The sequence below is a fragment of the Cololabis saira genome, chromosome 5 (assembly GCF_033807715.1).
Source record: "Cololabis saira isolate AMF1-May2022 chromosome 5, fColSai1.1, whole genome shotgun sequence".
In the NCBI taxonomy this organism is placed as follows: Eukaryota; Metazoa; Chordata; class Actinopteri; order Beloniformes; family Belonidae; genus Cololabis; species Cololabis saira.
The window spans coordinates 37,813,889-37,834,700 of NC_084591.1; the positions used below are offsets into that span (position 1 = coordinate 37,813,889).

Here is a 20,812-nt window from a genome sequence, read left to right on the forward strand (position 1 = left end):
TCCGCTAAGGCTGTCCTTTGTCACTGATTCTTTTTATTACTTTTTTGGACAAAATGTCTAGGCACAACCGAGGAGTGGAAGGGTTTGGTGACCTCAGAATGGGTCTCTGGTTTTTGCAGATGATGTGCTTCTGTTAGCTTCATGAGGCCAAGACCTTCAACTCTCACTGGAATGCTATGGGGTCCCCCTTAGAGATAGGGAGAGAAGATCTGTCATCTGGGAGGGGCTCAGAGTAGAGCCACTGTTCCTTCATATCAAGAGGAGCCAGTGGAAGTGGCTCGAGCATCTGGTGAGGATGGCTCCCTGGTGAGGTCTTTCAGGCACATCTCACTGGGAGGAGACCCTGATCCAGGACACGCTGGAGGGACTTTGTCTCTCAGCTGGCCAAGGAACACCTTGGGATACTCCCAGATGCGCTGGACAAAATGGCCAGGGAGGGGGAAGTCTGGACTTCCCTGCTAAGGCTACTGTCCATCTGACCTGACTCCGGATAAGCGGAAGACGATGGATGGATGGATGGATGGAGATGGATGGCTTCAAATGCATATTCTGTTCTCGCTCAAAACTGGCTAAGTTCACATCATTTTGGTCCCTAATGAAAGTTCACACTCCTCACCATCTAATAATAGACCTCCAAAATGATCCTTTAATGTTTCTTTATGGAAGTTTTCATATTCATATACTCTGCTATTACAGAAAATGGTGTCTCAGTGATGTATGAGTACTTCAAGGTCCTGACTACCGTACTTCTTTGTCTGTACATTTTACGTGTGCATGAACTTTTTTAGGTAAAGAAGATGGCAAGACATGCAAACGTGTGGCTATTCGGACTACAATTAGAAAAGACGACTGCAGGAGCAATGCACCGGTAAGCGACAAAAGATCACAATCAAGTCTAAAATGAGGAGGAAAATAATATTCAAAGCTGCAGCCATGTATTCTCTACTAAGAACCCCTGACCTAGTGCTGTCACGCTCCTCCTCCAGGTTACAGTGTACTCTTGTGACGGGAAATGTCCATCTGCCACCATATTCAACTTCAACATCAACAGTCATGCCAGGTTTTGTAAGTGCTGCCGTGAGAGTGCTCTACAAACCCGCACTGTCACACTCTACTGCTCTCGCAATGCTACAGTTGTGGAGTATTACTTCCAAGAGCCTTTGGACTGTTCCTGCCAGTGGAACTAAAACAGCTTGAAATAGTATGTCTAAAAGCATGGCAAATGAAGAGAATGTACGAATAAAAGGGTTGAAGAGAGAGCACATAGGCTGATAGGGGATATAACCAGCCATGCTTCATTTTCTCATAATAGCACACTTTGCAACGCTAACCTTGAGTTATACTGTATTTGTTACTGCAAGATGCTGAAAAAAACTGATGTAAGTGGAAAATTATTTTCAAGTAGTTTATCTGCACTTTAGTCTATTTTTATTAAGATGAAATGCTGTGCCAAGTAAGTCAGTTTTATAGTAATTTTAATTGATGGTACCTTTGGTCTTTTATTTTACTGTATATTAACCAATGATAGATTAATAACAGCAGTTCTTGTCTTTTCAATACAGTAGCTGTTGTACTCAAAACACTAAATATGCATTATGGTTTGTATTATCAAATACATTTCACATGTGCTTTCTTTCCTTCTCCTTATGGTTTCTTTTGGTTTTGTTTTTTTTTAAGTAAAGCAGTTTAATAAAAGATTTAATGAAATCAGTCTCAATATTATTACAAAACAACATGTGCTGTTCACCTCACACACCCATCCACTTTCTCTCCATCAAATGCTTATAGCATACACACACTTGTCATGATTCAGCATCAGTAGTGCTGACTTGTGTTTACTTCTGAGAGATTATAGCTGAGTAGGAGTCACCTCTTCACAACAGAAACCCTAAGTGGCCTCAGCTCTTTATCCTTCAATCATTTCTCCCTTTCACATTCCTGTCATACCACATGGGCCAGTGCCTCCACCACCATACTCAACTTTATGAGCCACACTATTCGCACCACAGAAATGTAATGATAAATGTGCAGCACATTTCTGTTTCAGGTTATAAGTGATCAAGTTAAGACAACATCTGACCGGGGCTGACCAACGAGGTTTATTGAAGCTGGTGGCTCTTACTATTTCAGTGGCCCTTAAAAGCCCACCACATCGCTTGTCCTTCCCCGCTTCTCATTATGCCCCACATCTCCACCTCCCTAACTCTCCTCAGGACCCCAGCACGAGAGTAGCCGTGCGCCCCCGGTTGTCATGGTGAACTGCTCTTATCCCAACAATGAGCCAGAAAAAAATGGGAATGGACTAATGCATGCACAGCCTCTTCCTCTCACTCCTTAAATCCCAGGAAGGCTGCCCCATGCTTCACATGAGGCTTTGCTTCTCGGGTGAAACAGCCACTGAGCACTGACTGTCCTTGCGCGCTAAATTCAAAGTCAAGGCTCTATGTAAAAGTAATGTAAAACTAATCTGTATTTGGCTATGATTTATGATTTCTAAGGCTGTTGAAACATATTTTTTGTGCTTTTACTCATGTAAAAAAAAAAAAACATTATAAAGTGTTAACTTATCCACCTCTGGGTGTGCGTCAGCGCCTCAAATAGCATGGGACTTTCCGCAGCTTATGTTTACGCACGGCTGTTTTGGGTTTTCCAGTAAGTCTGTCATTGACAGAAAGCACAAGACGGACTCGCTTCACGCCGTGGGAGTATCTTGGTGGATAGGTGACCGCTGGATGAGATGGACTGACATTTCCGATGGCTTCAACAGAGCGTTTGTGGTTCCTATGTGGTTTATGTCGGGTAAGATTAGGGTCTTCACAACTGTTATACAGTTTAAATTATTTGTTTTTTTAAACTCAGTCATTGTCCCAAGTGTACCAATCCGATTCAAAGTATAAGACACTTAACTTTCTACTTATAATGCCAAACATTGATTCTCGCTGTCCTCTTTCAACAGGTGGTCTTGCTGACCTGTGAACAACCTTTACGTCCTGTTGAGGTTGAAGCTGTGTTTAAGTCCTTTCCCTCTACTAAAGAGCCAGACAGCTACAACCTCACCTGCAGAACTGCGGGTAACCATCTGGTAAGACCTTCTAGAGAGGTGTGCATTAACTGGATTGATCTGTTTTGTAAGGGTTTTCTTTTTTTTTATTTCATAACTTCTTCCAGAAGTGCAGGGAGCATGTTGATCACTCAGCATGCTCACCTGACTGCAGGATACCACTGCATATGACTGAGGACCGAAGAGGGTATAATATCGTGCTGAGAGCCAGCAGGAATAACACCATTCTCGAGACAAAAACTTTTCACCTTAGTGAGTGTTTGCAAACTTTAAAATCTTAATTTTTAGTGCATTTCTTTTCCTGGTTAATGAGCTTAATAATTTTTTTTTCATCTCTGCAGCTCCAGTATCCCTGTCCTCCTTTACAGTATTCAGCACAACAACCACTGCCCACCTGAAATGGAAACTTCACAGGCAGCAGAGCATATCCACTCTGACTCTGTTCAACCTTCACACACAATCCGTTGCTCAGGTCTTCAACATGAACTCCTCAGAGATAAAGTCCCAGCTCACAATAAAAGGTCTTCAACCCGGCACAAGCTTCGAGGCTGTAGTCACGGTGGTTCACACGCCGCTTGACATCGCCTTGACGCAGAAACTCAGCATTTTTCTGGAAACAGGTACTGTGCACATTTGTTCTACGGGAACTGCATGACCAGAGCTTGATTATCAGACATAAAACTGACAGCGGGCAGGGACCCGTGCTCTGAGCTGATGAAAATGTTTCGACTGCAGCTCAGTGTCCACGTGGTTGGTTGGCTGACGGGAGAAACTGCTACGCTGTGAGAAGATCGGGTTTGACCTGGGGTGATGCCGTGCACAGCTGCACAAACCTGGCAGCTGGAAGCCACCTGGCTGACTTGAAGACCTCAAAGGATCAGCTGTTTGTCTCCTCTTACCTTCTTAATGACGATAAGCTGCTGCTGCTGTGGACAGGACTTAACGACCAGCAGGTGACATCTTCCATTGTATGATCTTCCACAATATAAAGTGAACACATGTTACTTTGCTTATTTTCTGTCGAATTTGTCCCCGAACCACAAGAAAAAGAATAACAGTTTGATGTTTAAGCCCTCGACATAACTCCCATATGCCGTGGGGTTTAAGTACTTGTGCAAAATGTACTGGATGACACGAAGTTTGTCAACTCGTTGAGCGCATAATTAAAAATTCTGTTTGGCTCACTTGATATGACTCAATCCCTGCAGGACACTGTCAGCAAAGGGGGATTTTTGTGTAAGATTTCTGTGCTTTGTAAATTTGACGACCCCCTCTTTAAAAAAAACCTACCATCCTTGTGGGTTTTCATAAACTTTCATACACATTTCGATTTAGATGCTGCTGAGCCAGTCGTCACTGGAAGAGATTTTTCCTACAAAAAGCAGAACTGAAAGAGGAGGCTTGCTTTTGGTACCTCAGTGACGGTGATGCGTCCTGTTTCTTCTCCTCACCCGGCAGGAGGAAGGTCACCCTCTCTGGTCGGATGGCTCATCATATAATGGAACAGACGCTGCGACGTCTCTGCTGCCGGCCAGACAGACAGACTGTTTTGCCTTTCACAGGAATGCCACAGGGCAAGGATACTTCCTCACGCCGTTCTTCTGTGACATCGCTTTACCCTTCATCTGCCAGTACCAGAGTAAAAAAAACCATCTGCAATACATATTCATTAACAAAAAACTGAAATATTATTTGTATAAATTATTTATACACTTTCATTGTCAATATTTCTTTTATAATTTTATTAATATCCCATTTTATGCTTAAATTGGTGAATCTTAGTATCATCATAACCATAACCATAACCTTTTAAGTTCCTTATATATCCTTATATATAAATATAGTGACTAACATGTTACATTTTCTGTTTCACAGCCCCTTCAGAGTCTGTCTCATTCTCGTTTGAGCTGGCTCAGGTGACAGAGCAGCAGGTAGAACTTCGCTGGAGTGACCCTTTCCCTTTTAACTCCCTTAATAATTCATATTTCAAGACATTCCTCCTGTACCAAAAAATGGAAAATGGCGAACCGGGTCATAGCGATGAAGATGGATGCAGGGAGCCGGGGGAGTACAAAGTCAAAAAGAGCCAGCAAAGTTTGAAAAATATCACCAGGGTCCGTATCTCCCTCTCCTCCAGACAGTTTACTGTGACAGGCTTATCTCCAGGGAGTATTTACTCCTTTCACCTTCAAGCGTCTCACTCTGCTGGCCTCAAGTGGAGTTTGGGACAAATACAAATTGCACACATGAGTGAGTCCACTGACAATTTATCACAAGCGTAGGTCACTGTGGACACTTATGATGCCGTTAGATGTTAATATCAAGTTTATGTGCTGTTTTACTTACAGGGCCTCTTCCTCCTCAGAACATTACTGTTGGCTCCATTACAGCCGGGCAGATAAGTGTTCACTGGATGCTGCCAAATGTGCCATGTAAGGATTTGTGGTCATTCGTCGTACGTTATGAAGACATGTTGTCAAGGCGAGAGAAGGTGCTCACCGAGGTTTCCAGGGCATCTGGAACCAGCAGGCTGCAGTCCTACGCTGCTTCGATTGGAGGACTTGAGTCTCACAGGAAGTACAGGGTTGAAGTTCTCACAGTCACACGACAAGGAGTATGGAGTTGCGGACAGGTGCCTCTCACATTACAGACTGGTAAGCTTGGACTTGTATTCATGTAAATGATTATCCGGTTTAAAAAAATTGAATCCCTGTTAGCAAAAGTTACTGTATTTGTAATAACAAATAATTGAAAGGGCTTTTCGAGAAGATGCACAAACAAACATAAATCTAATTTACATTCTGTTTTAATGCCAGGATATATTTTATATTTCCTAAAGTACAACAATAAATCAGACAGCACAGTCATTGTTGGCTTTTATGAAACGATTTGTGTTCTGCTATATTTTGGGGAATATTTCAATTTATTTTATTGTTTTTAATTTAATTGTTGTGTTTCTGAGTGTTTGTATGTGTGTGTGTGTGTGTGTGTGTGTGTGTGTGTGTGTGTGTGTGTGTGTGTGTGTGTGTGTGTGTGTGTGTGTGTGTGTGTGTGTGTGTGTGTGTGTGTGTGTGTGTGTGCGCGTGCGTATGTTTAGTTTTGTTGGAATGTTTGGCACTTCAGGAGTGAATGATAATGCAGCTTGTGCAATAAACAAATACATTTGATGGGCTCCCAAGGGTTTTGCTGTGAATGAAAACATTGAAAATGATAATTTACTTTATAGCCTCGCAATGATGGCCATTTCGCTCAGCCTCTTTTTGTGAATAATGCGGGCATGCATGAATGGCTGACAGCATAATGAGCCGTTTAACTCCAGTCAAGAAATTGCAGATGAACAAAAAACTGGGTTCTGGGTCTGTGCGAGAGTAAATGCAGAACTCTGTGACCTTTATACCAAATAATGCGTCTTTGTTCCTCTTAGCGGTGAAGGCCCCTACTGATTTGGTGGTGTTTAGCATGAGGAGAAACCTGTCACTCTGCTGGACCATCACACCTGATCATCCTGCAGATGGGTATTACATCACATCCCACCTTCTCAGTAATCTCACCACTTCTTCACTCTGGATGAACCAGTCCAGCTTCTGGGGAAATGAATCCGCGTGCGTCGATTTGGGCACATTTACTCCGGGTCAGACGTACGAACTGGGAGTCACTGCTTTGAGAGGGAATAACCGGAGCGAGAGGTCCAGTATCAGGCACACTACAGGTAAGATGAACAAAAATACTGCTGATCTGGATCCTAGTTTTTAAGATTTTAACAATTTTCTAAGTGTTTTGTGTGTATGTGTAGCTCCGATGCCTGTGCAGGTTGCAGTCCCCCATTCGGTGGGCACAAATAACACACAGCTGTACATTCAGCCTCCGACGGAGGGTCTGCTCGATGGGGTGAAAGTGTGTGCATGTCCTGGAGTATGTGACGATCTGTGTAAGGAATCTTGTGGGTACAAGTGTGACTGGCATTCCCTGTCTGCTGACGCTCACACTTTAACCATTAGCAACCTCAGTCCAGGATCCCAGTACCAGCTTGGTGTGTATAGCACCAGCAAACAGCAGATGGGACCACCATACTTCACCGTCCCCATCAAAACAAGTGAGTCATTTGTAAGTTTCTGCCTACATACAATATTTATAAAAATGCAGCAAAAACCTAAATCTCTATGTAAGGACACCGTTTTCTGTATTTTATTTATTTATTCCTCTAGTCATATTTAGAAAAAAAGCAAATCTAGAGTTTGATGCTAATGGCTTTATGATAGAACATACGTACAAAATCATAAAAGGGTCTTTAATTCTATGAGATTCTTAGACAAGTGAGCAAGAATGGGTCACGGGTCACCGTGTTGTTCTAATCTCTGAAGGCAAATCCTCGATCGGTTCAAAAAATATTTCTCTTGGTAAAATTGCGAACAAATCTGACAATCAATCAATTTTTGTTGTTTTATTTACATCTAAAGTTCATTATTTGTGAAAGGTTCAGGCAGCCTGGCTAGAAACAACTGTTTGCTATCCGCCGCTGCATCCAGAAATGTAACCTGAAAATGTATTTCACAACACACTTCAGAAACACCGGCGAGTTCTCTCAACATCAGCTCATCTCAGAGGGAGAGAAAGACAGTGGGCATGTTTTCTATGGTCAAGTGAGTCAGTGTTTCAGCTTGCTTTTCAGAAAAAAAAGAAAGGTGTCAGGGCAGGTGTGGTGGGATGAGGACCCAGATGCAGGAGAGCGAGAGGCAGGAGTTCAACAAAAAAGGGCCAGGCCAGGCCAACACACGGCCAAAGTTCCGGGGGCCGTCCTCGGGACCGGGCAGACCGGCGAGAGAGACTTGGCGGGGGGCCTGGAAGACTTGGCGGGGGGCTTGAACGACTCGGCGGGGAACTTGGACGACTCGGCGGGGAACTTGGACGACTCGGCGGGGAACTTGGACGACTCGGCGGGGAACTTGGACGACTCGGCGGGGAACTTGGACGACTCGGCGGGGAACTTGGACGACTCGGCGGGGAACTTTGACTTGGCGTGGAACTCAGGGTCCGTGGCTGGCTGCGGGGGAGCCCGGGTCCGTGGCGCTGGCTGCGGGGAGCCTGGGTCCGTGGCACTGGCTGCGGGGGAGCCCGGGTCCATGACGCTGGCTGCGGGGGAGCCCGGGTCCATGACGCTGGCTGCGGGGGAACCCGGGTCTGTGGCGCTGGCTGCGGGGGGTCCGGGACCATCACCGGAGCAGGTGCTGATGCTGATGGTCCGTGGCGCTGGCTGCGGGGAGCCTGGGTCCGTGGCACTGGCTGCGGGGGAGCCCGGGTCCATGACGCTGGCTGCGGGGGAGCCCGGGTCCATGACGCTGGCTGCGGGGGAGCCCGGGTCCATGACGCTGGCTGCGGGGGAACCCGGGTCTGTGGCGCTGGCTGTGGGGGGTCCGGGACCATCACCGGAGCAGGTGCTGATGCGTCCGGGACCACCACCGACGATGCGCCCAAGACCACCGCCAGAACAGCGGCTAGCTGGGGCTGGGGCTGGCGCCGACGCCGTCGTCGGCGTCGCTCAAGAGCCTGAATGCTCCTGGGCCCACCCCGAGCCAGGCGTGTTCCCCAGAAGGGGGATTCCAGCTCATCCGGGTGCCGCAAACCAGAAATAGTGAGTTCAGCCTCCCGGTACACGATGTCCCAGAAGGCGAAACTCTCTCCCGCTGGGTCCATACTGGTGGTTCCGTTCTGTCAGGCTGGTGAGGTGGGATGAGGACCCAGATGCAGGAGAGCGAGAGGCAGGAGTTCAACAAAAAAGGGTTTATTTTACAAAAACCAAAAGCGCTGCTTGGCAGGATCAAAAGTCACACAGGGATCTCAAAAACTTGAGAAAAAACTTGGCAGGACACATGGAGGAAAGAAACAGGACGGAACCACCAGGAGCAAGGGAAAGACAAGACCAGATATACACAAGGGGGTAACGAGACACAGGTGTGAACAATCAGGGCAGATGGAAGACAGGCGGGGCAAAACAGAAACACATACTGGGGGAAATGTCAACCACTGACAAAAGGCTGCTTCAAGTGCCAAAACCTGATGTCAGAACCAGTATCTATGATGGTGTGTGGGCCCACCAGTGCGTAATTTGCACATTTGCAGTGACGTGAACCATCAATGCAATGTCTCTTCCACGTCCTTGATTATTATAGCAAAAAATTGGCAAAACTCACTCTGCTGCCGTCAGCTTGTCTCCATAGACTCAGAGAGAGAAAATGCGTGATTGGCCTGCCTGCAGTCATAATCTGTTTCTTATTGAAAATGTACATCATGAAGAGGAGAATCAGACAATGATGATCACAGACTGCTGAGCAGCTAATATCTTGTGTCAAGCAAGTATGAGTAATAGGACGGTTGAGATGACGTAACGCAGCTCCCTCGTAGCTTTTCGTGAGCGTGTCGTCACCGTCAGATCCTAGAGTTGGCTGTAGTTTATAATTATAGCAGAGATGGTCCGTAAACTGATAATCATTTTCTTTATTCTTATTCATACTATAATTAACCTCCTGAAGGAAGTAGAAATAAGTGCATAACTTACAGCTTAAGAAAACTCAAATATTCTATCTCCAAAAATTAGAATATTCTGGGAATCTTAATCTTAAACTGTAAACCATAATCAGCAATATTAAAATAATAAAAGGATTTCAATATTTCAGTTGATTTGTAATGAATCCAGAATGTATGACATTTTTGTTTTTTTAATTGCATTACAGAAAATAAAGAACTTTATCACAATATTCTAATTTTCTGAGACAGTATGAGTATGTTTTTGAGCACACAAAAATGTGCTCCCAACTACTCAGTCCAACATAATTGATTTAAACACTTATAATATTAATAAAATACATTTTCATAAAAAGAATGTCTGCTGAGCATGCTGACGAACAGGTGAGCTCAATTGAACGCCACTAACGGGTCATCGGAGAAGGGTTTTTTAAATTAAAGCTGACAAATGTTATACGTTATCCTCAACTCTGTCACCTCAGATCTGTAAAAGTCCATCTACAAAATGCTCCCTTGGAGAGCTTGAACTCAACACAGCTCTTTACAACTTAATGCCTCACAGTTAATCCAGTTACTTTTCATCTCATTATTCATCAGTAATTTTAGCAAACGGGCCAAGTTCTACAAATATCTATTGCAGATACATTTCTGTGGATAAGGCAGATCACACGCTGTCGGATACACGCCATCAGATGGCTGTCTAAGCTAAGAGACTACACTAACACTGGAGCGTTAAGGGCTGGGTTTAAAAGTCCTGATTTTAGACCCACTAACACTAAAAATACTAACCAGAAGATCAATGAAAAACCATCCAACAATCAAACTGAAAGATTACTTCATCAGAGTTTCTTGTCTTTTAACAACCGCTGTGGTTTCCATGCAAACCTCTGACTCGGCTTTACTCAAATCGCTTCATAAGAACTATCAATCTATTCTGGAAATACCGGTTTTTAGAAAGAACCTCGTTTGAAGTATATCTATTATTTTTCACACTAATTGGACTCTTGGCAACATTATTTCATGTGCAACAGGATTCAGAGCTGAAAGGAAGATGAACATTGCACTCTGAGTGAGGTAGAGCAATCTGTCAGTTCTGCACAACGAGCAAAGAGATGACCGAGGAAGTCAGAAAACGCACTAATGAGGCTCAAACAAAGCAAATATATAGGAGAGGGAACCTTAGAGGGTTTGAGCATGACGCAAACCACTGGTAAACCTCAAAAAACAGCATGGTCAGGCTCAGGCTTTGTGATAAAAGAAGCAGTGGGACAAGGTTCCAGTGATTAATGAAAGAAAATGAACCTCAATCAAAGTAATGGAAAGAAAGGGAAAAGTCTTTCCTCTTCTGTATGTTATCTTTTGTTCAGTAATGCGAATATGGGTATCGCTAGTAGGCAGCAAGGCCAGTTTATTTGTATAGCACAATTCAACACAAGGTAATTCAAAGTGCTTTACATCAACATTAAAGGCGGCAAGACATAATTAGACAGTAAATAACAAATAAAATGAAATATAATTATGAGAAAAGAAGATCAAATAATAAAAAGCACAAGTTGCTGAAAACTAAGTGCAGTAGAGTACCGCAGGTACACATCTCTTTCGTGGTTTTCAGAAAGTATTTAATTTAAGAGTATGCTTAAATAATAAATAAAATGAAATGAAATGATAAGAAAAGAGGTAAAATAATAAGAAGCACAAGTTGTTAAAAAGTAAGGACAGTAGAGTACAGCAGGTAAGTTATTTAATTTAGGAGTAGCTTCAGTAAACAGTAATGTTTTTATCCTGATTTAAAGGATCTACAGTTGGAGCAGACCTCAGGTCTACAGGAAGTTTGTTCCACCGGTGAGGAGCAGAATAACTGAACGCTGCCTCACCTTACTTGGTTCTGGTTCTGGAACCACAACAAACCAGATCCAGATGAACCTCAGGGGTCTGGGAGTTTCATAGGAACTAACAGATCCAGCATGTATTTTGGTCCAAGACCATTCAGTGCTTTGTAGACCAGCAGTAAGATTTTAAACTCTATCCTTTGACTCACTGGAAGCCAGTGTAGTGATTTCATGACCGGTGTAATATGGTCCAGTTTCCTGGTGTTTGTAAGGACTCTGGCGGCAGCGTTCTGGATCAGCTGCAGCTGCCTGATTGATTTCTTGTTAAAGCCTGTAAAGTATGGAGGATTTTTGGTGCCAAAATTAAATAAATAAATACATCATTAATTAATTAAAATGGGAATTAAATATATCATTAATTAATTAAATGTGTCATTAATTAATTAAAATTAGAATGAAATATGTCATTAATTAATTAAAATTAGAATGAAATATGTCATTAATTAATTAAAATACAATTCATTTTAAGTAAAAATATATATTTATTATTTCAGCATTTAATTAATTAATGACACATTTAATTAATGATTTCGTGTTGCTGAATCATGAAATGTAAATGTAAAACTGTCAGTTTCACTCGTCAAACTCAGTGGGCGTGGCTAACGCAAATCTAGTGGAATCCACTGCTTTGGACTTTCTAAACATGACAGCTGTGAGTTTGGAGGATTTTCGTGAACTTTGTAGAGAGTTGGTGAGCGATATCTTCGACCTTGCAGAGTATGTGGAAGCAGGATCTGCTGACCCCGAACATGTAGCGTGTAAAGCAGAGGAACTGCTCGAAGTCGTTGGAGTTATTTCTGTACTTTCCCACCACTTTCCCATCTTGACTTGATGTGCAGGGGAACCAATGAGGTGTTTGGAATCTGCCCACTGAGTTTGACGAGTGAAACTGACAGTTTTACATTTACATTTCATGATTCAGCAACACGAAATCATTAATTAAATGTGTCATTAATTAATTAAATGCAGTTTTACATTTCATGATTCACACGCAACACGAAATCATTAATTAAATGTGTCATAATTAATTAAATGCTGAAATAATAAATATATATTTTTACCTGAAATGAATTGTATTATAATTAATTAATGACATATTTCATTCTAATTTTAATTAATTAATGACACATTTAATTAATTAATTATATATTTCACTCCCATTTTAATTATTTAATGATGTATTTATTTATTTAATTTTGGCACAAAAAATCCTCCATAGTAAAGATGCCATTGCAATAATGCAACCTACTGAAAATGTATCATGAATAAGTTTTTCCATGTCTTGTTTAGACAGAATCCCCCGTAATTCTAGCATGTTTTTTAGGTGTTAATAGGCAGATTTAGTGATAAACTTTAGATGGTTGTTGAAGTTCAGGTCTGAGTCAATAATTACACCAAGATTTCTGGCTTGATTTGTAGCCGTCAATGACATGGAGCCAAGGTGAGCGCTGATCTTTTCCCTTTCATTTGTAGGGCCAAAAATGATCACCTCTGGTCTTTTCTGCATTTAGCTGGAGATAATTCTGGCACAAATAGGAAATAGGAATACACATAAAGATAATTGATAGACAGATGGAAGTAGGGATACAACGTAATATAGCATGTATTGTTGTTCACCTTACCTTATTCTGAGATCTGTGTCCCCATATGAAAAACCTTAACATTTAAAAAGGCTATTTTCTTTTAGATGATACTATACATGAACACAAACCATGTCTAAATTGTCTATTTATAAAATGTTTGTCTAAATAGACTAAATTTGTGCAGAGTTACAGTAAGTGCTTTTTGTAAAGAGCAGATGGCAAATGTATAATTATTTTGTTTGTTTACTGTTTGTGACTGTGCTTCTGCGTAATCTTGAAACATATTACTTTTCCTTTATGTGACGCTACGGTTGCCACCGTCCTTATTGGCTTCATTTCAAAGTAGTTTTCACACCATCTTCTCATGCAGATTGCAGCAATCAGATTTAAAATTTGATGTGCCTTATTTTTGGCGATACATGCTGTGTTGAATATTTATGGCTATGTGATTTAGAAAAAGATGGATGTTTGCTTCAGTAGTTCAAGCTCATTACGGATGTTCCTGAGATGGCTTTCTATTTACAAAGATTAATCAGAATGATGGTAACGTTTTGATAAACTGGATTTAAAGCAGCTAAATTCATAGCTATTGTATTTGCATTTGTATTTTTGAGAATCATTCTACATTTTAAAATTTTTCCCCCCAGCCTTTTTTCTTTCTTAATCTCTCAGAAAAATAAAATGACAGTGTCTGTGGTGTGTGATATGTTATTTTAGGTCTCGCTACTCCCAGCAGGCTGAGGGAGGGAATGGTGACTGACTCGTCCATAGAGCTGCTTTGGGATCCGGCACAAGGAGAGGCTCACAGCTACGAGGTTACCTGCTTCAACTGCGGCCACTCGCTCAAGGTAAACAACAGCAATAGCGAAACACCGTATGTGGATGTTTCCACCTCAATTAGGAGCAGGCCTGTTGAAGTGCAAGTTTAATTTTCCCAAATTATATTTCAACGTCTGGGCGAATAATTAAGTGAGAAGTATTCGCACCCACTCAAATGAATAATGAATTGCTTTAAGGCACAGGGGCTCACTGTGACCGCTTGTTTGCATGATTTTTGTGTATAACACAGTAATATATGCACAAAATGCAATCTCAATTTCACTCTAATTAATGCTGGTATTGTAAGAATTATAATAAGGTACTTAGTCAACTTCTTGGTTTATACGCTGTGTGTTGCTGCAGGTGGAGAAGGTGTTCAGTCAGAGTGCCGTGTTCTCTAATCTAACTCCAGGTTTGCTCTATCGCTTTGCTGTACGGACAGAGAAGGAGTCCTTCACTGACAGTTCACCTGTCACAATCAATATCACTGCAGGTAACACTCTCAAACACCCACCGCATACACAAGTACAGCATAGAAAAATACACAGTTTTCCATTTTTCTTTCCTGCATTCACTGTGTTTTGATATGGCAGCTCCGGAATCAGTGGAGCTGTCTCTTGTCAATAAAACCACGACATCCATGTACATCAGCTGGACTAGAGCCAGAGGACAGGTGAGCACGCTCGTCCTATCAATCAAAAACAGAACATCCACTCAGGAACGGCTCATCTGCAATCAGGAGCCCAGGTTAGTCTGATCCCCGTCAGCCAAAACACAGATCTCTATGAGCCCAGACTCGCCATCAACTATCGAAGTTTGTTCTTTAAGCCACTGGCCGCTGATACTGTTTGTATTCACAGCTCATACAGCTTTGAAGGCCTCGCTCCTGGAAGCCAGTACACTATTGAAGCTGTAACCACCAGTGGTAAAAGAAGAGGCAAAGCTGTGAATGTGACTCTCCACACCAGTGAGTTGAGATGTGTGAAGTATACCGAGAAAAAAAACACATCTGAATTGGTGGCCTCTAGTACAGATGCGCATCAAGAAGAAAGGAAAGTCAGAATGGTTTAAGGGTTGTTTTTTTATAGGGTTCCCTGAGGAAATATAAGACAATAAATTATTTATTATTTTCAAGACAAAAATTAATGTTTTTAAATCTATATTTAGTTTTTTTTTTTAATATTAAACTTCTACTACAATGTTTGAACATGAGGGTGTTTCCTGGATTATAGCTGTTAATAATCAATACTTTTAATTAATTAAATTAAATCAAATGAGATCTTATTGTATTTTGCTATATCTTTAGAGTACAACCTTTGCTGCTGTCTCTTAGCTTCAGTGAGGAACCTGGACGCTTCCTTCTCTACTGTCCTCAGTTCACTAATCTACTGTCCTTTCCATTATCCCCCCTTGCTGGTTCAAAGTGAGAAAATGAAGCGATCAAGACGTGCCTCCGGTACATGATAAGGTGTCAATATGCTGTCACGTGCTAATGAGGTTCTTAATTGCAGTCCCTGAGGTCCCACGGGAAGTGACTCTTTCAGAGCAGGCACTTACATCGATGTTTGTCACCTGGAGACCACCGCCAGGACAGACTGAGAAGTACAAGGTAGGATGTACGTGGTGCATTGTCTCTGCTGGTCCATATCCATAGTTTTCATTTGTCACACAAATATGTTGCTCAAAATATAATAAAAGCAAAGTAATTTGTGTCAGTTCCATGCTAACCGTTTGGTTACTTGGCAACTGCTGTTGCGGCACCAAGGGTTTGGTTACCAACTCTTTAAAGATAAATGACCCTCACAGAGCTCTGGCCAGGAAGAATGACCAAGCACATTACAATAATATGCAGCTTAAGTTTACAAGCTATTTTATTCATTTGTCTCTAAATTAGAGATGTACAAAACATGCATTATGGAGGAGATGCTAACTTAACTGTTATTCAACTCCCACTGTGATTAAGGGAAGAATGGTTTGTATAAAGCTCTAGAAAAGAGTCAGGATCTTTGTTTTTTTGTTTTTTTTTGCCAGCTTCTTTTTGGCCTACTCTCCTTGGACAGAAAGTCATGGATTGAGGTGCTCATCCAGAGCACAAACTATGAGATCAGGGATTTGATCCCAGGGTCAGACTATGGCATCAGCATTCAGAGTGTGCTGGGCTCGGACTTCAGTCGAGCAGCAGAAAGAGAGTTCACAACACGTAAGAGACAAAGATACACATTAAACCACACAGGCCTTAGTTCAAGTTTGTGATGCTACTCCGTTCAGAGCATAATTTTCTGCAGACGGCAACAAAATAATTGAATAAATGGTGACATGTGCAGATCTAAAGTTGGGAAATTGTCTTCCAGGTCCAGCAGGATTATGTGCCCTTCGTGTGGATGAAGTGAATTCTTCATCCGTGTCCGTGAACTGGGACGGTGCTCATGGAGACTTTGACTTCTACAGAGTCACTGTGGCCAACACTTCAATCACAAAAACACTCACGATACCCAAAAAGGCGCAGGTTGCCGTAGTTACAGGTCTGCTGGACGGCTGCAGTTACAACGTGAGTGCTGAGAGAGTTAGAGGAGGGATGGCAGGAGCCGCTGCCTCTCTGACTGTGACTACAGGTAGATGATGTTACAAAGACCACTCTGGTCAGAAACTCTGCTATTACCCCCACACCGAAACTTTTTCCATGTGGTTGAGCCTGTTACTCTTTCCCCCCTTTCTTCACGAGTGCCAACCCGTGTGCGAGGGCTGCGTGTGGTGAATGTATCTGCACGTGCGTTCTCTCTACGCTGGCGGCAGACGTTGGGTTGTGTGGATCATTACCAAGTGAGCCTGCAACCAAACCAGGGAAAAGTCGTATTTCACCATGTACGCGATGGATACATGCAGGTACTTGCAAGTAGATGCAGTCACCCAGGCCCAGCAGAGCCGTTTTCATTGACATTGCCTTGACCTCAGAGCTGCCGACCTGCAGTAAAGCTGAACTTTAATTCAGAGTACATGAACATACTAATAGGCTACACACAGTACAATATCTGCTCTCCCATTCGACCAAGTCCAGCCCCATACTGCCTCTTCACAGGTGCCAGGTATCCGATAGCCCCCAAAATGTAACCTTACACACCCCACACACACACACACACACACACACACACACACACACACACACATAGAACACTAAGGACAGAGTTGAGTAATAGATCTCATTATTTATTAAGTTGCCTTCATGAGCTCAACCCTGAATCATTCATTTGCTTGAGCAGGTAAGAGAGGCAGCGGAAGCAAAGGGAGAGCGTTAGCCTTGTGCTAAAGAAAGGATCCACTACCCTAACTTGTTAACCATTAAGATTTTGGAATACCCCAGGACCAAGAACTGTTATTATCGTGTTCCTGGACGACTAACCCTGTAAACCTTATTTATGCCACTAACAAGCCTCCAGACTTGGAGCCCCTCCTGTCCAGATCAGTGGATTACCTGCGGACCACTGCTAACTTCTACAAACTAACATCAGCTGCTGATATACTGTTGAGGTCTATAATCTTCTGTGACCAAACAAAAGCTAATTTTGCCACCCAGCATGGCCTTCTTCTCAGTCATCCTGCTGCTCACATTCAGCCTTGGACATTTGCACTTACAGGTAAGAATTGATTAATGTGGTGATGCAGACTTGACATTGACATAACATTATTTCACTGATCCTCCACCTAGTTCTTATGTGTAGTAATATAAAGAAGTACACATTCCGCCAGTTTCAGCTAGTTACATTGAATTCATGAACACACAGATGTAGAAAAGGCTCAGTTATATTATAAGAACTAACTTAAGGTATGAACATGCTGCCACCCAACAACTGTAGTGTCACAGCTCACCACTGTAGCCAAATCAGAAATAAAAATAAAAACATTGGTTTTACAAACATAAAGATACACAACCACAAGCGTACTACCCACTATCGTATTGCTACGTAATGTAAGAGGTTGTAACTAATTTACAGGACTGTCTCAGAAAATTAGAATATTGTGATAAAGTTCTTTATTTTCTGTAATGCAATTAAAAAAACAAAAACAAAATCATTACAAATCAACTGAAATATTGCAAGCCTTTTATTATTTGAATATTGCTGATTATGTCTTACAGTTTAAGATTAAGATTCCCAGAATATTCAAATTTTTTGAGAAAGGATATTTGAGTTTTCTTAAGCTGTAAGCCATGATCAGCAATATTAAAATAATAAAAGGCTTGCAATATTTCATTTGATTTGTAATGAATCCAGAGTGTATGACATTTTTGCATTACAGAAAATAAAGGACTTTATCACAATATTCTAATTTTCTGAGACAGTCCTGTATATATTACATAACAAAATATGCGGTAATGGCAGATAGCATGAGGGATTTAGTCAATGAAATAATTTTCAACGCTGTGTGAGTTCATGAACCCAGGTGGAGAGGTGGAGCATGGCCAAAGTAAGAGCCTCTTTACGTTTGGTAGAGGAGCAATTCATTCTCTTTAACACCTGTGAAATGGGACGTCGACCTTGGCAGAGGAGTGTGATCTCTAAAAGATCTTCTTGTTTATTCTGTTTGCTGTTAAACCCCTTTCCTCCCCGGAGCCCATCTGAGCTGTATCGGGCTGTTGTAAAAAAAGAAAAATCTGTCCCCCTTTTTTTCAGTTTCCAAAATTGCCTCATTCACTGAGGAATCTGGCAAATAGTGATAGGATTGTGCTGATGGATTGAACTGGTTGTGGTTCCTGTCTGTTGCTCTAAATGTGGCATTTTGAGGATTTTTAGAGCCGGTTCAATAATAGCAATCTGACTGACTCATTGCTCCAGGGCTGTTTCTAATTTGTTCTCTGATTTATGGTTTATCTTAGGTGGAGGTTAAAAATAATTATTTCCTGAGGTTTTCAGATTTTGCTGTGGTCAGGTGGTAAGGATGAGGAGGCTCTTATACTTATAATCCAAGGATATTTTGTCTTAAAGCGGCTGAGCTCTGACAGATATGTTCAGTCTGAAACAATTTTCTTATTTTATATCCATTAGATTGAAGTATTAATAAGAAAATATTCGGTAAATCAGCTGTAGTAGTTTAGTTACCCCAGTCTATAACCGAGACTGTGTTTACCTGAAATAGTTTTAAATAGAATAAAAAGAATGAAATAACTTAATTAACAGATACATTTCAAAAAGAGAATTCCAGTTTTTAATCATTTTAGTTCATTTATGTCATTTTTAATATATTATTTTCTTATTTTAAATCTTTAAATACTTTTGAAAAATGCAGTAGGTTGTCCAACTAGCTGTGAATCCAGTCAGGGACTTCCTCCAGACTGCATGAACATATGGGGCTATGCTTTGTCATCCTAATGCCCCCACTTTTCACTCTACGAAAGAATGATCCAAATAAACAACTGAACAGGTTCTTTAGCTCATGGAGTTTGTCCTGCCATAAAAACAAAAATAAACAAACATCTCTACCTCTGCTCTTTAAGTGGTTGGAGGAAAAATAGAAAAAAATCATAAAAAAAGAGGATAACATAGATACTACAATGTAAGAATAGGTGTACAAAAAAAAAATCCAGATTATAATCCATAAAATGAAAATAACCTTTTGAAAGGCAAGAGATAGTACTGATGAAGTGAAAGCAGATGTATGGTTGTGTATTTCTGATCAGGAAGTGTGTGTGGACATGCTTGTGTTGTGACCAGTTGTGTTTTTGTTTTTTTTGCTGTTTCCAAGGTTGATGCGATGAATGTAAGTCCAGGAACACAATACACAGCGACCGTCACGGCAGCATCCTCCTCCAACATCAGTCCCGGAGTCAGCCGCATGATCACGACCAATGAGAGTGGTGAGACGTTCACAACTGCACTGTGGTTGGTTTTTTATTTTGTGTGATTTTTATTTTGAGTTGTTCCAGTGCACTCAGGCTCTCCCCGGCCCTGTGCCCGGCTGTTTCATTAAGTCTCTGTATGAACAACACACAAGCATTGTTAAAGTAGAGCAAAGTGGGGGAGCATGTGCGTGTTCGTGCATGTGTGTGGATGTGTACGCTTCCTTGGCTGTTTAATTCCTTTTAGGTAACTTAAGCCAGGGCTTTTGAACCAGCAGATGAATAGAGCTGCAGTGAATGTCAGTGAAATGCCACTGCTATGTGAAGCCTTATTCATTGGGGTTGAAGCTAAAACACATTCATGCAGGTCACAACGATACGCACGCTCCTAAACATAAGCACACTCAGAGGTTCAGACTAACAAACAATGTCAATGTTCAATTGAAACAGGTACTGCTAAGTTTTGACATAATTGATATTACATATATATTGATATTGCATATCATTGGTGTTTTTTACACCAGACAGACTATTTACTATTTCTGTAGCAGGTTACAGTTTCTGGTGACACGTTCAGATCTTCTAGGTAGAGGACTTCATCCCTTTGACTCACCCATGTCCCTCCTCTTTAGTTCCAGGTCCCCCTTTAGACCTGGAGGGAGAAGCTGTTGGTTCCAATGGGATTCTGCTCTCTTGGACCATGCCACCTGATGCAAACAATATTGACGGCTACATCATCAGGTATTTTTTCCGGATGTACATATATACAGTATATTTACACACAGACATATATTTATATATATTTATAATAAAGCACTTTTATATATATATATATATATATATATATAAGATAGTGCTTTATTGATCCCCAGAGGGGAAATTTGGGGGTTACAGCAGCTCAACATAACAACATGAACTCAGACTAAATAAACAATAAAGATACATTTTAAGTATGAAAAAAAAAAGAAACTGAAACTGAACAAGTGTACTCTATACATATATATTATTACATTATTAGTACTAGAGTGCCATGGTCAAATAAAATAACTTGATAACAGATCACAATGTGATGTGGATAATTTAATCAGTTTAAAGAGTCTTTAAAGTCAAA

At 41.5% G+C, this 20,812-nt stretch overlaps 2 protein-coding genes across 2 annotated transcripts in view; both read left to right on the forward strand.

Moving 5' to 3' along the window:
* The window catches only part of otogl (otogelin-like), a 32,506-nt gene extending 31,058 nt beyond the window's left edge, over positions 1-1,448 (forward strand). The window contains exons 57-58 of the mRNA XM_061722785.1: positions 789-868; positions 987-1,448. Coding sequence (XP_061578769.1) covers positions 789-868; positions 987-1,187 — 281 coding nt within the window. The 3' untranslated portion in view covers positions 1,188-1,448. The remainder of the gene's footprint in view (positions 1-788; positions 869-986) is intronic.
* The window catches only part of ptprq (protein tyrosine phosphatase receptor type Q), a 59,142-nt gene continuing 39,545 nt past the window's right edge, over positions 1,216-20,812 (forward strand). Inside the window, exons 1-20 of the mRNA XM_061722786.1 lie at positions 1,216-1,233; positions 2,957-3,082; positions 3,169-3,313; positions 3,403-3,681; positions 3,797-4,014; positions 4,520-4,700; positions 4,937-5,311; positions 5,410-5,715; positions 6,486-6,770; positions 6,855-7,154; positions 13,770-13,900; positions 14,235-14,364; positions 14,465-14,618; positions 14,732-14,838; positions 15,383-15,480; positions 15,903-16,071; positions 16,223-16,483; positions 16,594-16,754; positions 19,608-19,719; positions 20,334-20,442. Coding sequence (XP_061578770.1) covers positions 1,216-1,233; positions 2,957-3,082; positions 3,169-3,313; positions 3,403-3,681; positions 3,797-4,014; positions 4,520-4,700; positions 4,937-5,311; positions 5,410-5,715; positions 6,486-6,770; positions 6,855-7,154; positions 13,770-13,900; positions 14,235-14,364; positions 14,465-14,618; positions 14,732-14,838; positions 15,383-15,480; positions 15,903-16,071; positions 16,223-16,483; positions 16,594-16,754; positions 19,608-19,719; positions 20,334-20,442 — 3,665 coding nt within the window. The remainder of the gene's footprint in view (positions 1,234-2,956; positions 3,083-3,168; positions 3,314-3,402; positions 3,682-3,796; positions 4,015-4,519; positions 4,701-4,936; positions 5,312-5,409; positions 5,716-6,485; positions 6,771-6,854; positions 7,155-13,769; positions 13,901-14,234; positions 14,365-14,464; positions 14,619-14,731; positions 14,839-15,382; positions 15,481-15,902; positions 16,072-16,222; positions 16,484-16,593; positions 16,755-19,607; positions 19,720-20,333; positions 20,443-20,812) is intronic.